Raw genomic sequence first — 16,653 nt, forward strand, 5'->3', positions numbered from 1 at the left:
AACTGTAAAATCAAATATCAAAGAAAAAGTGGAATTTATAAATCTTGGGAAGTTGGCATGAATACCATCTCACAATACAAATCCAACAAAGATCTTACCAAATTTTTTTCTATAGACATCCTAAACTGATGCAAAATATCCTAAATTCTTGCTTAGATTTTAAGATAATCCTATGGGCTATGCTTAGAACTGGTTAAAGTATGTCCTAACAATGGGTCTCCTTCCTAAGGTCAGCCATATCAAGCATTTGAAAGTGAGCTGCCGTTTAAAAAGGTTGTTGTACATAAATGTACTATGTCTGACCCAGTCTCCCAAATCTGAAACCTCAAAAATGTAAACAATTTTTTTAAAAAATTTTGAAGGCTTACAAGGAAGTAGAGCTGTCATCTCCACATTCCTGGAACGTACATAAAGGAGAAAGTTTAAGGACACTCTGGAATAGTGCAGGACACAATTTTTCCATTAAAAAGCCCAAACATGCACTCTGTCTTCCCCAACTTGGCCAAAAATTGCTTAAGCAAGTAACTGTGGAAATGCCACCACGTTTTTTATTGGCCACTTTAGGTGAACTATAATATTTTTTGAGGTTAACCAAGGTAGACATACTTAGAGGTAATAAGCCAAACTCTCAAACAGTTCTACATCCTCCCCAAAATCAAAAGCCTTTAGAACAGTCACCCACATTCATAGCACAGCACAATGGAACATGCAAAGGGAAAAATTAAGCCCAAATAAAACATGTTCACTGAACAGTGCCCAAATATTCAAAAATAGAATAAACCCATGTGAGTAGACTCACAGGCTACTTAGAAAACTCAAGACTCCATTTTGTTTATCACAATGTGGTCAGGACTAGACAAACACAAGCACAATGCACTTTGACCTAATCAAGAAGCTAAGTGAAAGAGCAGAAGCAAGATTTGGTAGCAAGATCTGCCCTGATTTTTCAGCTGGGGTAGGTCAGGCCAAGGTGTTATGCTGAATTCTCAGGTGGCCCAAGATATTATCTTATCTTGGTAATAACCAAACAGGTATCCCAGAGAATGGCTGAAATACTAGGACTATACAGCATGGACAAAGGAAGGCTAATGAAGGACAATACTTTTGAAAAACTGTTACCTAGAAAGGAACTAAGAAGTAAGACTGGGACTTCCCTGGCGGTCCAGTGGTTAAGACTTACACCTCGCCCTTCCATGCAGGGGATGCGGGTTCAATCCCTGGTCAGGGAGCTAAGATCCCACATGCCTCACCGCCAAAAAACCAAGACATAGAACAGAAGCAGTATTGTAACAAATTCAATAAAATCTTCAAAAATGGTCCACATCAAAAAAACTTAAAAAAAAAAAAAAGAATTAAGACTAATTCTGGGACCCTCAATGGGTAGCCAAGACAAATGGGCCTCACTTAAAACAAGAAATTTCCAATGAAAAAGATGATTACAGAAGATCATGTAACACCCTCATTCTGAACCTGAAATAAGAACCCACCACCAACAACCCTACTTTGCTAATCATCATGAGAACAGCATAAGAAAACGTGAAAATACAAGTATGGTTTGACAGGTTCTCTCAAAATTATGTAATTAACTAGAGAAGCCAGACAAGGCTGATGCTTGGCCTCTACCCATTAGATGCCAGTAGCACCTCTGAGTTGTGACAACCAGAGATATCTGCAGATACTGTCAAATGTCCTTGGGAGAAAGGAACTGCCCTGTTTGACACCACAGCTCTAGAGAAATAGTTCCCAAACTCCTCCATTTGGGTCCAGGTTTCCTCACTGGATCAATGAGTGCTATGAACTCTTCTCCCACAGAATAAGGCATACAATTTTGCATATAAGTTCAAGGACTTTGTGGATACTTTAAAACCCAGCCAAGGACCCCCCATCTGGACCTCCATTCATCTGGAGATGAATCCAATCCTAAATTTTAAAACCGCCCAACTGCCAGCTCAAGGGCCTGTGGCAGAACTGCAATGAGAACTCCTAACCTCGGATTGCCTATCGAGGCCATCGTTACTCTTCCTAAGAGTCCTGCCTAAGAACTCAGAAACAAAGCTTATATACTGGTGGTTGACACTCTACTACAGGAAATGCAGTGCAATGAAAAATTAAAGCATCCCTTCAGTTGCTCCAGCGTTTCCTCTGTTTAGTTCCAAAGATTGTTTCAGATGCCAGAAATACAGGAGTAACACAACACATTCTTCTCTTTTGGAGCTTATACCTTAGCGATGGATCTTTACTATGATCTCTACTGTGATCACTACTGATCTCTACTAGATCAAGATTATACTTTTCCCCCTTCTTTTATTTAATTACAGTTAACTTATTATTAACCAAGTTGAAAAGTCCAAACCTTCTCTAAGTAAAGGACAATGTGAGAAACCCAAGGACTTAAGATCTCAAGTTCATTGTAAGCCAGTTTACAGGCCTGCAGTGTCATCAGGGTAACCCTTAGCTAAAGAAACTGACATCGGCACTGGATTCTGTAAGGGTAGCTAATCCCAGGAGCTAATTACACAACAGGTAATAAACTACTACATATACACCCCCCCCTTAACACTTTGGGAGAAAATTACTGGATCACATTATAATTCATGTTATTTCAGAAGTTGTACGATTAAATTTTTTAACACTATATATGCCAAATGAAAAACATAAAAACTAATCACTTTAAAGCAGCACTGGAATTATATTATATACATATAAAATACATATAATTTTTGAGAATTCCCTGGTGGTCCAGCGGTTAGGACTCACCGCTTTCACTGCCGGGGCCAGGTTCTATCCCTAGTCAGGGAACTAAGATCCCGACAACCGCGGTGTGAACAAAAAAAAGAAAAAAAACAACTCTGAAAATAGGTGTTAAAAGGGACTTTCTGAGACTAAAAAGAAGTCTCACTACTTCTGTTCATTGGGTCATAGAAAATAACCAAAACCAAATGGTCATTTTAGACCAAAGGAACTAAAAGAGATCTCAGTGTTCACTTACACTCCCATTTTAAGCTGAGAAAAGTACAGTCTTGAGAAGTTAAGGTACTCAGCAATAACACACAACTGGTTACTGGCAAGGTCAGAACTAGAATCTGAATCTCCTGACTCAGTCAAGTACTTTGGGGGAAGTAGTAGAGTATTCCAAACACAGCATCTGAAATGTCTGGAGAATTGACAGAAGTATCTATCATACCAGTGATCTGAAATTGAGCCAAACCCAGGATCTATTTTACTGGTTGGCTGATCTCAAGAACTTACTTAATTTCTACGTGTCTCAGCCTCCTCATATACAAAATGGAAATAATAATACACAGTAATAACCTCATAAGGTTATTGTGAGAATAAGTAAAATATTATCTGCACAGCAAGCTCTCTAAAATCACTTACTGTTAATGATTACTACTCTTGTAACGACACGGTACCATCTCCACCAATAAAAAACTAAGATATATTCAAAGTTCCTTGTCCCTTGAAAAGAACCAGAAGCCTGCATTTTTACTGATTTGGAAAGAAGTTAGCTAAACACACCACAGTATGGCTAAGATCAATATCTCCCCACACTCACTCAAACCACATGTACACAGACCTATTAATAGTAAAAGAATTCTTCAGATACACAGTGACTAGTGATAGAGTGATGTCCAAACTGAATTTTAAATTCAGTTAGGAAAGATTCATGTTTTCATCTTTAAGAAGGCAAATTCCACATGCTAAAACACATATATTCTACTTTAACTAGCCTAACTCACTCCTGAAAAGCAAACTGAGCTCAGTTGCTTTTACTTTGTCTTTCCACTTGTCATTTTTCCACAAATTTAACAAGTAGGCACCACAGGCCTAACGAGGCTTGGAAGCTCAGCGTTTGTTATCCTACAACCACAATATGCCCTTAAAAATATTAAATCGCGCATATTCTTGGCTAGCTCGATCTGAATGCAGGGATTCCCTCACTCACCAAATATTTCATGACCACCTACTGTGTGACAGGCAGTTCTCAGCACTGGGGACACAGCAGAGAACAGTAAACACCCCTGTTCCCACAGAGCCTTACCTTCTAGTGGGAGAGAGGAGACTGGCAAGAAACAAGTTCACATCTAGTGTTTGCACAGTATACTTTAGGAATGCAGAAACAGCCAGTTTCATTAAGCGCTCTGCTCCAAGTGGATCCAGGCTCTGTATTTTAATTTGTGATCCCAAGCCTCCCTTTCGGTGGGGCCTGGACTCTGGAAGGATAGCAGGGAGGAGAGGGAGGCTTTGTGCTCGCACACAAACACACAGATCAGGTCTCTAGCTAGAGTGACACTCTAACACTTCTTGGACGGCCGGGAGCGTCCCCATCGTCTCGTGTTGCGTGCAGCCGAGGACATCCCAGAAACAGGCGCACTATTTGCTGATTGGAAACAGCGCGGTCAGTGAAGGGAGCCCTGGAAGTGAAGTCAAGAAACCTGTTTCCTTTTCTGCCAACAACTCTCGCTGTGCCACCTCGGGTGTCCGCTGACCCGCGTGAACCCTGGTCTCCCCGCCCGCAGGCTGATCCTCCTGTACCGTGACACTGGGCTAGTCTCTTAAGCCCTTAAGCCTCGGTGTCATCTGTTCAAGGAGGGCAGTGGAATGACACTGCTTGGCAAACCGTCGGGCACTCCACTGACAGAAGCTATTTAAATAAATACATGGATCCAAGCTTGCTACTTGCTTTACAGGAACATCAGGAAGATTAAGGAGAACATATAAAACGCCTTAAGCTCTCTGTAAAGAAAGGGTGTTACAGGGTACTAGTGCTCATAATTTCTACAATTCTTTCCAGTTATATTTCCTTGCATTTTCAAATTCTTTAACCAAAATAACCCACAGACCTTCAGAAGCAGAATACATATGTAGAAAATAAGAACAGAATCCTAATTAGAATAATAACAATTAAGTGAAATAAGCTTGCTAGGAAATCAGAAAGTCAATATCCATCTTCCTTGCCTCAGCCTCTCATGCCTAAGCTGCCGGGGCTGAGACGCAGCGGGCTGGCCAGGTTTTATGTGGAGCCCAGTAGAGCAGCCAGCTTTCTCTCCATCCATCACAGAAACTCCCTCCACAATACAACCGTGAAGTATCTGTGGGTAAAATCCTCAAAAATGATGACAAAGTGACCCATGCACCAGACGGCAGAGGACCTGAGAGGTGTCTGGGGGTACTTTTCTTCCGCTTCTTTGACAAACCAGCTAAGAAAACCCACACCTTCCCTTTGTCCCCCTGGACAGAGTATTGTCACACACGGCAGCTCTCTGAGGAAAGGTGGGCTCAGTGGTAGAGAAACAGCAAAAGCTTGGCATAAATGCTGGGTCAAGGCCAACGAAAACAGAGAGGGCACACAGATTTGTGTTGATGAATGCCAGCTAAATCCCTCTTTACAGATAGAAAGCAGCTACCACTGACAGCTGTTGCCAAGGCAGAGTCAAAACGACTCTAATTTTCACTTCTGACTAAAAGTTCTCAGGCCCGTCCCCCTTAGAGTGAGTAATTTGGTGAGCTCTGTTTGCAGTGAACTTCCTCTGAACAAGTCAAGTCCTAAGTCTCGCAACCCATCATTATCAGTATAATACTCAGTTGCCCACACCTACACGTGCTGCCTCCAGCTTTTCTCCCACAGCCCAGCTCACAAAACTGATCGTAACTTAGCCACAGGACCACTGGATCCGCCACCGCAGCTAAAGAGCTAGAGTTTTTTAAGAGGAGGTACGGGGAGGGATCAAGGGAAAATACCTTCTAAAAATCACATCCTTTTCACCGGCTCTGCAGCTATCAAATATATTACTGTCCTGGAGTGTTAAGCCTGTCTATCCAGTCATGTCAAATAAAAATGTTCTCACTAAAATCAAACACAAATTACTTCTCAGTACACATTTGAAACATTTAATTCCCAATTGACTTTATCTATTCTATAGTACAAAAAGAAAAAGTAAAAAAAAAAAAGAAGTAAAATTCTAGGAAAGACAAAACGAAGAATGTGAGAACAATGGGCCAGTGCCTGCACCATCTCGGCTTCACCGAGGCTGGAACTGCACCTAAAAAGATGCATCTTATCCCTCAGTCCACTAGTCCAACCCGGCTCAAAATGATATTATTCAGGATACAAAGAATTTTGCCCAGCAAATAAAATAAGCTAAACAAAAATAAGCAATATCCAGTAGGGATTAAGGGGCAGTGAGAAAGGAAATATCCCTTTGTTTGAATGCTGCAAAGAAAGTCTTTTAACAGTATAAGCAAAACATTTGCCTTCATTTAAAAGTTTGAGTTGTGTGCAATTTCCTGCATCTAAGAACCTCTTTCTGAACTACAAAGAGGCCACAAAACATCACATTTTCCCCTCCCAGCTTCCCCCTTCAAAAACCCACAAGATGGTGATTAACAAACAGCCCCGTTGTCTTCAGGCAGTTTTAAAAGCCACAAGGAAAAGATAAAAGTTAAATGGAAAAGCAAGTTTGTAAACAAATGACAAATAGGTTACCCAGGGAGGAAGTAAACTCATCTTGATAAACAAGCAGCTCTCCTCGCCCCACTTGTGGGAGACTCCAAGTGAAAGCGACCCTCACCCTCTTACCCACTGAAAGCAGTATGGATGGAGAGAGAGTCCAGGCCAAGCCTTCTGGCCCTGACTCTAGGCAGAGCTGCAGGGGTCTGGGTATAAGCCTGAAGTTCAGTGGTTCAAGGACAAACCCAAGCACTAGCGAGCCTCCCAGGGGCTCTCCACTCCAGAAATGAGCTGGGGCCTGAATCTCCAACCCAGGGCAGACCCATCTCCCAGCAAACACCCTCCCAGGCAAATTCATCTGAAGTCCTGAATCCACTACCTAATAACTGTATCACCTTGCGCAGATCTAATTCTGTTTAATCATCCTTTGATGGGACATAATCCCTTTCTTAGGATCTTTGTGAGAATTAAAGAATTTTGGCAATGGGCCCAGATCAGTGGTAAGCACAACCCAGATATGTAATAAACATTTACATCCACTGAAAGGAAATTCCAATTCCACTCAACAAACACTGCTTCAGGTGAAAAATCTTCAGGTATTCTATAAAACCTCAGAAAGAAAATTAAGAACCCAACATGCAAGAAGAGAAAAAGGGGAAACCCATGTGATCCAGAAAATGATCCTAATTATGCACATGCCCTGACACGTTAAATTTCCTCCTCCAGATCTACTTCTCTTGGAGGTCCTGTGACATGTAAAATGACAGCTCCATGGGTCCCGCCCAAGCCACTGCCCCTTGGTATCAACTGTCCTAATGCTAGAACCTCTGTTTTGGAAAAAAATTAATTAAAATCTACATATATCTAGACTTACAAAATAGGACTTAAGTTGGCCCTCATCCCAAAATGTTCAAATCAGAGAGGCAGGGGAAAATTTACCACCAATAACCTCCATTTGGTTAATTACAGAATACTACTGAAGGATAAGTAATCTTAAATTAGAAAAGGTGGCTTTAAACCTTAATGAAAAACAAATAAAAACACAACCCCCTCCCCACGCTCTAACTGTATCTGGAGTTTTTTGCACAATCATCAAGATTTCACTTGTAGTCTCTCTTTGAGAATTTCCAGTCCAGCAGTGTCCACCACTGTTCAGCCCCTCTAGATTATTATTTCCTAATTTTATACAGCAAAAGCAAGTTCTGTCAGCAGAATTTTCACTGGTTTATTAGTTACTTTCAGCTAGAACTTCCCACCTTCGATAATTCACTTTCATTATCACACACGAGTTCAATCACATCCATTCCTGAAAAAAACAGTCACTGCCTAAGAATACAACAGTCACCTTTTTGCCTATATTCTCAAACACCTACTCCTACATCTACTCCTCCATATCCAAACATATACAATCTAAGACAAGAGATGTGTAAGAAATTAGTAATGCTCCAAAAAAAAGTTTTCTTATGGGAAATCTGGTCTAAACACAACTCTAAACAAATTGACTTCCACTGCAAGCACTGTCCCCAAATAAATTTACTGCACCCTAGAATCAAGTACACTCAAGGCTGGAATGCCATGCCAGTCGTATATTACTTCAACCTCAATAAATCTCTTTTTACTCTCCAAATCCTCGGCTGCCTTCTAAAATAGTTCACGAAAAAGCACCAACCTAATTAACAACAGCTTCCTCTGCAACTGTGGCCTTCATTTCACTTATTTACACATTAACTGGAGCCTCCTTTTGGCCAATCCAGTCTATTCTCTGTACCATGCCGAGCCTTTTATCTGCCCTGGACAGCATTTTCTCCAGCAGATGAAGTAGATGCCGATTGATTTGCTGTCGAGCATGGTAAATTAATAGCAACAAATTGCTGAGGGCCCCTCTCGCTGCTCCACCATGCTTCGGCAGTTTTGCTTTATTTGCTCCATGATGGGCAGCAGTCGGCCTCTTCAAGTCAATTTCTTCTTAACAACCTGCAATACTTTTCAATGGTGAAAATAGAGCTGTTCCTTGTAAGTCAGAAATCAATATCCTATTGCCCTTAGAAAATGCTAAACAAGCAGTATTGGCAATCCACTTGGTACTAGAGGGTATCAGATATAATGCAAATCCATACTGCTTCCCTCCTTGTAGTTATTACAGTTTGCTAAAAGGTTCCTAATGTCATTTATCATCATTTACCATCGACCAGAGAGGCTATGATTATGATATCCTGTCAGTTGGCAAGGCCCTTTCATTTCTATTCAATTAATATTTTAGCAGCACTCAAACGGTTGTGGCCCAAGTCTCATAATAAAATTTACATGGCTTGTAGTGAAACAGGAGTTCTCCTGCTCTGATTTGAAAAAAATAATAATTGTATATATGCACTTATAGGTCGAATTTACATACCCATTGTTCCTAATCTACATCCAATATTCACTTTTTAAAGTGGTAACTGTCGCTGCCAGATTAAATCAAATTAAATCAGGGCAGTCTTCTTTAATTACAGCATTAGGAGTGAAGGATGGGAACGAGCAGCACTTAGCAATGTTATCAACTGCATGCATCACCCTGTTCTGCCCACGGTCACTGACCCATTTAGAAGCCACACTGTATTTATAAAGAACAATCAGCAGAGGGAAAAAAAAAAAAAAGTAACAACTAAACCACCGGCCACCTGTCCCATCCAAAACAAAAAACAAAAAAACCCAACTTAGGGAAATCCTTAAGGAATAAAGGCCAATGTTCTTTCATTTTAATAAATTCCATTATGAAGATATCACAATGAAACACGTGCCATTTCTAACCATGTCCCATTTGTCATCTTCACTTTCATGCTAGAACTTAAGACAGTGGCAAAGCATTAATTCACTTTATAGCCTAGAACACTCCACTTTAACCTTTCTGGGTTTTTTCCCAGCTTTATCTGCTCAGCTCTATCGATCCTACTAAAGATTACCAGAAATTATATTCATATTTTATGCTCTAATTCCATGTCATGTCATTGAGTTCCCCTTTAAAAAAAAAAATCAACTAATTCTACCAGACTAATGCTATTTACTCAGTTACCAAAATTTAAATTAATTATGTTCTCAAACATAATTGTTAAAAATTGGCAACATTATGCAGGCTTAATTAAGATTAAATCCAATTTACTGAATGTACTTTAATTGGTACTAATTACATTAGCTTTCATTTCAGAATGACAAATTCCCCATAGGTTTCACTTTATAGTCCTCTAACAGAACCAGCACAGGGTGACTGACAACGAGTATCATACAGAAAGGGGAGGGACCATAATACCCCCGAGCCTGCTTGTCACTGCTGTGTGCTTCTGTCCTTTTATCAATTTGCTAAGTCACAGAGTCATGACTCCATCACAGCCATCATTTTCTGTTCCAATGAAAAATTTCTCTAAAAATAAATACTCTGTGGCTGGCAGCAGCCAAGAACAGAAGCATTAACCAAAAAATACACAAAGGTTTCAAATATCAGGGCCACCAATTACTAGGGTACTTCCAAGGACTCCGGGGACTCCTACTCTTGAACCCTTCAGAGACACAAATCTAATAAGTGAATAAGCCTAACCCGATCTTGAGAACTAGGCCCAATTATGCCGCAGGGCAACTTCTCTGCATTATTGCTGCTTTCCATTATGAGGGTATCCAGCAAGTGCGTCTGGAAGAGAGGCCAAGAGGAACCAAGGCTGTCTGCCTAGGAAAACAAATAAAGACAGATATGCCTCTGTGCTTAAGGGGGGAAAGAAAGAAAATATAATAAGTAGGTGGTTTGCAGGGCTGTCTGTATTTCATAATGTGATAAACTGCCCTCAGGATTCTTGATATGATTGAATTTAAAAGCAAGAGGAAAAAAAGGGAAAATGTACTCCATTCTCAATTTCAAATGGATGGCATTTGAGGCCAGCTGGACAAGAAGATGACAGAATTACAGAAGTATAAAATGCGTAAAATTAAGGGATCTCACATACCGCCCCCTGCCCCCTAAAAGAAATACATACAAGCTCTGTGTCTCTGAGAACTGTAAACAGTATAAAGAGATCTGGGAACTAAATGGTTATGGTAAATAATAAGATACAGGAGAAGAAATAAAGGGACATTAATCATCTGGTCCAATCTTTAAAAAGACACTAATTAGTACTGGGTGGTGGATGAAGACAAAAAAAAAAAGACAAGACATGTACAAGATCCAAACCTAAAATGACATGTATTGAGGATAATTAACAAACAATATCTCTCATGTAATTTATTCCTATAAGGTAGAGCTAAGGGGAGCCCATCCATAAGTTTGATGGATTTTGTTTAAGCAGGAGGTATTTACATTACTTATCTAAACAGAAATGGCAAGGATGCCAAAATAAGAATTTTAACACGTGGCAAATGATACTATAATGTTAATACTGACATAACCAAATAGTACATGAAGTAAAAAAAGTATCTGAAATAAAGTCTTCAGTGTGACGACTCTTTTTTTTTTTTCCAACTTTTTGTTTTCAAATACTGTCTATCTGATTGCTTTTACTGTCTAATTGTCATCTTTTAAAGATCTGAGTATGTTTCGGGTATGTGATAATTAACCATATCCAAAAAGGAATCCATAAGTAGTAAGAGCCTAATAATATGTGATCATTTCATATTTTTTAAGCTTAGAAGGTAATGACATCCACCATGAGTATAAATAAGAGATGAAAAGCACTAAGCTTTCCCTCATCTTTTTCCAGCAGGTAAACACATAAACACAACTATTCTGAAATGGTTGATAAGACAGATCTGAAGCACTTTCACTAGATGACTAAAAATAAATGCCTCCTAGAGGGATTATTATTGCCAAACAATATTTATACATATATGCTATTTTTCTTTCTAGGAAACTTAAACCAAACCATTTTATTCAGTCTCCTGCAAAAAAAAGTCTGGTTCAGTCATACCTCTCAATGCTTTCTGACTAATCATTATCTTTTTTCTTTCTTTTTTTTTCCTTTGGGCTGAACTAACTGCTAGATTTCAAGACCCAAGACCCAGTGTTGAACCTTATCACATCCTCCTATCAGGCTCATGTACTCTGTACAAATTCTGGAAGGAACAGTTAACAGTTCCTGGTAAAACCCAAGTAAGTAGCCTCAGGGGACCAGTACAAGGAATTTACATCAATTTCTTTTGTAGCTCCACAGATTTCATTTTGATCCTCCCAGCTCACCCTCTATCCATTCTTTCACACCAATCCAAGGAAAGCTCCACACAATTTACAATTTTACTTCTTAATATTTTCCAAAAAAAGCTTTCATAAGACAAGTTTGCAATGCCCAAAATACATAAATTAATTCTTTCAAAAGAAAAAAACATATTTTAAAACTTTAGCATCCTGCCTTTGAAAGTGTACAAAGTTTAATATGCATTCAGACACTTTATATCACATTCTTAAATGATTAAAATGCGGACAATACGCAAAAAAGATGGAGAACCACACCTGAAAAAATAGCATTCTCTCCAGTACACGGTCTTGTAAAATACAGGTGGCCACAAAAAATGTGCAGAATAAAACTGCAAAACATACAATTTCCTTTCTAAAGTGCACAGTATTACTGTCATTTAAAATGCTTATAAAGAAATGATAGCTTACCTGCTTGTGCATTTCTATGTTCAACCCATAGGACATCTCATAATACTGTCAAAGAAGGAAAAGCAATTAATCTCATGCCTTTCATCAAACAATCTCCCTAGTTTGCTCAAAAAGTCCCCAAGCAAACATAAAAGCCTCACCTAAACCAAAATATCCATCCTATTAATGCTACTACATCAGGAAGAACACTCTACCGCTATCTTTAGCCTAATAAACTAGAAGCCACCTTAACACACAGAATCTAAGACAATAACTCACAAAACTAAGAAAATCAAGTTCAAACATAGCATTCTTAACATCTCCAGTGGTCTTTATACATCACAAGCAGATGACTCACACGAAGGTCTGATGAAAATTTGGTACCCTATGGACTCCAATTCCTAGGCACAGCGGGCAAATAAATAACAAAAACAATGTGTCTCATACAAATGCTGATGCTTTGACAAGAACTGTTCCAAAAGGTGATGCTACTTCAGAGTTCCGTTTCTCATTTTTAGCATACTGTTCATGTTCATACATTCAAAGGAAAAAGGCTTGATAGGAAATGAATGAGTTACTCTGGAGCCTTTATGAACAAACATAAGAATACACTTGGTAATACTTCTGAAAAAGCAGATCTGAATGTTTTAAACATATAGTATAACTGGCATTACAGAAATTCTGGCAGAACAAATCGGTTATACAGGAGACTACAACACTCCTCAAACCAATGTAACACTATAGAAATTGAAAACACACAAATACACACACTAGGAACATACAGAGCGGCAGGAGAAGGAGGGAGGGAAATTTTGAAAAGATGTCTGGTGTCTTTCCTTACCCATCATTCTTTAAAAGAAATAAAATACATTAAAATTTTAACAGTTTACTGAAAAATTATCTGGTTAAAATTGTTTGGAGCGAGAGCAATAAAACAAAGAAAACCACTAACAAAAACATTCTGCCTGTGACTAAACAAAATGTAAATCAGGTGGTTGTTTTTTCAATCTGTAAAAACAAAGCACAGAAAATTATACCCCATGCAGCTAAAGTTTTTGAAAATTCAAATCAAAGCTGGTTGTCAGAGGCAAGTTAACACATCCTGGAATTAGAGGTTGCTAATGGTCACATTCCCACAACTTTAACTGCGCTAGCACTGTGACTGCGCTCTATCCTGCAGCCTGTAGCAATCTGGACGCATTCTTGCTTTTGGTAGCCCAAACTAATAGGCACTTTGAATCTGTGATACAGTTTTCTTACCATCACATAATGCCGCTGCATCTCTGTCTTCTCACTGGCAAGTTTCTCACATTCCAGCTTCAGGCTGTTCAAGAAATAAGGAAATCTAAGTACAACGCAGACCTTGACTTACATCTTTCGAAGACACACTCCCTCCTCTAAATCATCACCTACAAAACGCCAAATCAACTATCTTAAATACCACCCTCATTACTGAAAAACAGGCAGGAGAGAAAAGGGTGAGTGGAACCAGCCTGGGCTTGCCCTTTCAACAAGGATCAAATGTGGGGTTTTTGTTTGTTTTAAGAAAAAAACCCTCTAGCCAATTTAACTACATAATCTCATCCAGAAATGAATATTCACTAAATTCACTTAAGAACGAGGAAATAAACATCAATAATGTCTACATCTCCAAACACTAATAAGTCCCCCAAAATGTCAAAGAAGTTTTTTTCTTTAATGTTCCACGAAGAGATTAATAAAAATATGAATCAAGCATGTCTTCTGAACGACATCTTATTTTTTTCCCTCCAAAACACAGAGACAAGTTGAATACCACCACCCAGGGGCAAGGCGTAGATGGGGTTCAGTGCCTTGTTTTGGTTCCGGCATTTATGAAGTAAGAATTACACGTCATTGAAAATCCAGCGAAAGAAAAATATTTCAAAGGCACTCTAAGGTCTAATGATTGTCTCTTAAGACGAAAACATCTTTTCAGCATAAAAGTAATGAAATCGCCTACTTGGCGACTTCCCACGGCTCTGGGCTCTTGGTACTTCAGCGGAAGGGCAGAAAGAAGAAAGGAATCAAGCCCGTTGTAATAAAGAACCAAGGAAGTCAAAAGGCCCCAGAACCTTCCCAACCTTCCATTCTCCTGGCCCCAATAAATCAATATCGAAAGTTTGGCCTCAGCGTTTTCCAAGTCTCCCCAGTTTCGATTGCTCGGGCTTTTTTTTTTTAATTTACAGGAAAAGGAGGAAACGCTTAATTTCTTTACACCTGCCTGAGGAAAAGAGGCCTTGACTTGCCCTTTCTGCCCACAAGGAAAAACGATAATACCTTTGTGGTGGCCAAAACAAAAAAAAAAAAAAAAAAAGGAGGGGGGCCGTGTGTGTATGTGGGGGGAAGACAAGAGCTAAGCAAATAGGAGGATCAGCTAAAGTCAATATCGTTACCTGTGGTATTGAGCCTGTAAAAACTGAAACTCTTCCTTAATCCGATCACAGGACTCGGAAATTGTAAATTTAAAGGGTTGAGCAGGCTGATGCGGTGCCTAAAGAACAACAATAAAATATTTGATTAGCCCACAGCACAGGCGAGGCGGAGAGATGGAGAGAAAACCACGCGGCGCTGGGGGAGGAGGAGGGGGGTCATGGCGCAGGCAGGCAAAGAGCGATTAAAACTCTCCTCCCGCCCCCTCCCCCGGCCGCACAGCCCGGCGGAAGCCGCTTGCGGGCTAGCCCCGGGCCCCCGCGTCCCCGTGCCCGCCCCGGACCCCGCAAGTTCGAGACCCCGCTCCCCTCCCACGTCAACGGCGGGCGCCCAGGAGCCGGCGCGCCTCGCCCACTGTCTCCCCACCCGGAATCGAAACTGGCCCGTCGGGGGGACGCGCGCCATGGCGTCGGGCCGCGGACAGGTCGGGGGAGGGGGCACGGTTGGCCGGCTGGCTCGCTGATCCCCGGGGCCCGCGGCGCGAGGGGCCGGCGTCCCGCACTCCCGAGCCGCCGCCGGACCCGCCGCGCCGCCGCCGAGGGCGCCCTCCCCGCCCCGGCACGGAGTCGCGCCTCCTCCATCGCTCGCCACCCCTCCTCCAGGAGTCGCGGCGCGGGGACGGCGAACGGCTCCGCGCGGCTTCCAGGGGCTTCAAAGACAACAATAAGAAAATGGCTACAACTCAATTGCTTCTCCGCACCCCCTCTCCGAAAGTGCCCCAGTGCCCGGGAGGAGTGGCGGACGACTCCCCGAGCGGGGCGCGGGGTTCGGGCCGACCTCCACGCCCCTCCGGCCAAAGACACAACTCGGCTCGCAGAAGGCGACGCGGAGAATCCCCCGGCGCCGGGCGAGCCAGCGCCCCCGCCGCCCGCACTCACCGGGTGTCTGGTCTGCGGGTACATCTTGCTCAGGTCGCGAATCATCCAAACCGATTTAGTTGGCTGCGCTGGGCAGAGGCGCGCGGCTCATTGGCTTTAATGGCCCCGAGAAGGAGGAGGCGGAGGCGGCGGTGGCGGAGGCGGCCGGCCGGGTCCGAGGGGCGGCTCGGGCGGTCCTGGCCCCCGCCGGGTCTCGCGTGACGCGGGCGGCAGAAACGCGCGGCGGCGGCGGCTGGGTGCGGGAAGCCGGGCCGCTCCGCATTCCCCGCGGGCGTCACTGGCCCGCCGCGGGCATTGTCCGGCGCGCGTCTCCCGCGGCAACGCTCCGACGTTCGCTCCGCCGAGGCGTGCCCGCCGAGCCCGGCGCCGCGGCCGCGCCGCTCACCCGGGCGGGGAAAGTGCGAGCTCCGCGCCCCAGCGCCCGCCGGCAGCGCCACCCGCTCGCTCGCTGGCTCGCTGGCTCGCTCGGCGTCCCACTCCAAACTTTTTTTATTTGCCTTTTAATTGGTTGTTATTCCTCCAAATGAATGATCTCTCTCTTCTTTCCTAAAAGCAAACACAAACTCCTTTGGTTCGGAAGAGGTCTCGGCGGTGCTTTTTGGTTTCTCTGGAGATTTTTTTTCACCTCACAGCAACGATCTTTAAAAAGGCACCTTTTAGCTTCTTTTACCACATCTCATTTCCTTATTTTTCTTCCTTCCTGTTTTCTCGTCTTTTTTTTAACCCCAAATTGAAGGGGATTATAAAAATAAAAGAGAGTGGAACGCTTGCGGCTTTTTTTTTTTTTTTTAATTCTCTCTCCTTTCAAACTCTGCGAACAGCACCTCAAAATAATATACAAGTGTGTGAGAGAGGGGAAAGAAAGCAGCCAACAGCTCAAACACCCGCTCAGAACAGCTCTAACAACACGCTCTGTGTAGGTGACTTCTTTGACCAAATTTAGCAGCGGCTAATCATTAACATTCTGATACATATTCACAACCGTCCGTGGAGGGACCGCGGAGCATCCCGGGAGATGTAGTCCACCCCCGGCGACCGCGGCTGAGGATTCGGCCAGATTGACTACAATCACCGGCCGGCCACGCGACCGCTCTGGGGCGATCTTCAAGCGCCCCGCCCACCCCCGGGGCAGTAGGCGTCTCCAGCAACCAATCAGAGATGGCTGAACATTAATCCCGTTCTGTGTTACTGCCCATCATTTCATTGCTGACAAATGGCGAGCTAGCGGGGAGGAGCCGGCCGGGCTGGAACCCACGTGGGGGCCGGGCGTCGTC

At 42.5% G+C, this 16,653-nt stretch overlaps 1 protein-coding gene across 8 annotated transcripts in view; it reads right to left on the reverse strand.

Moving 5' to 3' along the window:
- The window catches only part of LOC133097894 (transducin-like enhancer protein 4), a 144,555-nt gene extending 128,821 nt beyond the window's left edge, over positions 1–15,734 (reverse strand). For 5 of the 8 annotated variants that reach the window (XM_061200323.1, XM_061200322.1, XM_061200320.1 and 2 more), the window contains exons 1-4: positions 15,380–15,734; positions 14,465–14,562; positions 13,311–13,374; positions 12,072–12,116 (exon numbers count right to left, since the gene is read on the reverse strand). In XM_061200323.1, coding sequence (XP_061056306.1) covers positions 12,072–12,116; positions 13,311–13,374; positions 14,465–14,562; positions 15,380–15,424 — 252 coding nt within the window. In that variant the 5' untranslated portion in view covers positions 15,425–15,734. Of the gene's footprint in view, positions 1–12,071; positions 12,117–13,310; positions 13,375–14,464; positions 14,563–14,867; positions 14,943–15,379 lie in introns of those variants that run through there. The other 3 variants (XM_061200319.1, XM_061200318.1, XM_061200321.1) reach the window with 2 other exon arrangements.
- Positions 15,735–16,653: the final 919 nt, after the last annotated feature.

This window comes from Eubalaena glacialis, chromosome 9 (assembly GCF_028564815.1).
Source record: "Eubalaena glacialis isolate mEubGla1 chromosome 9, mEubGla1.1.hap2.+ XY, whole genome shotgun sequence".
Taxonomy (NCBI): Eukaryota; Metazoa; Chordata; class Mammalia; order Artiodactyla; family Balaenidae; genus Eubalaena; species Eubalaena glacialis.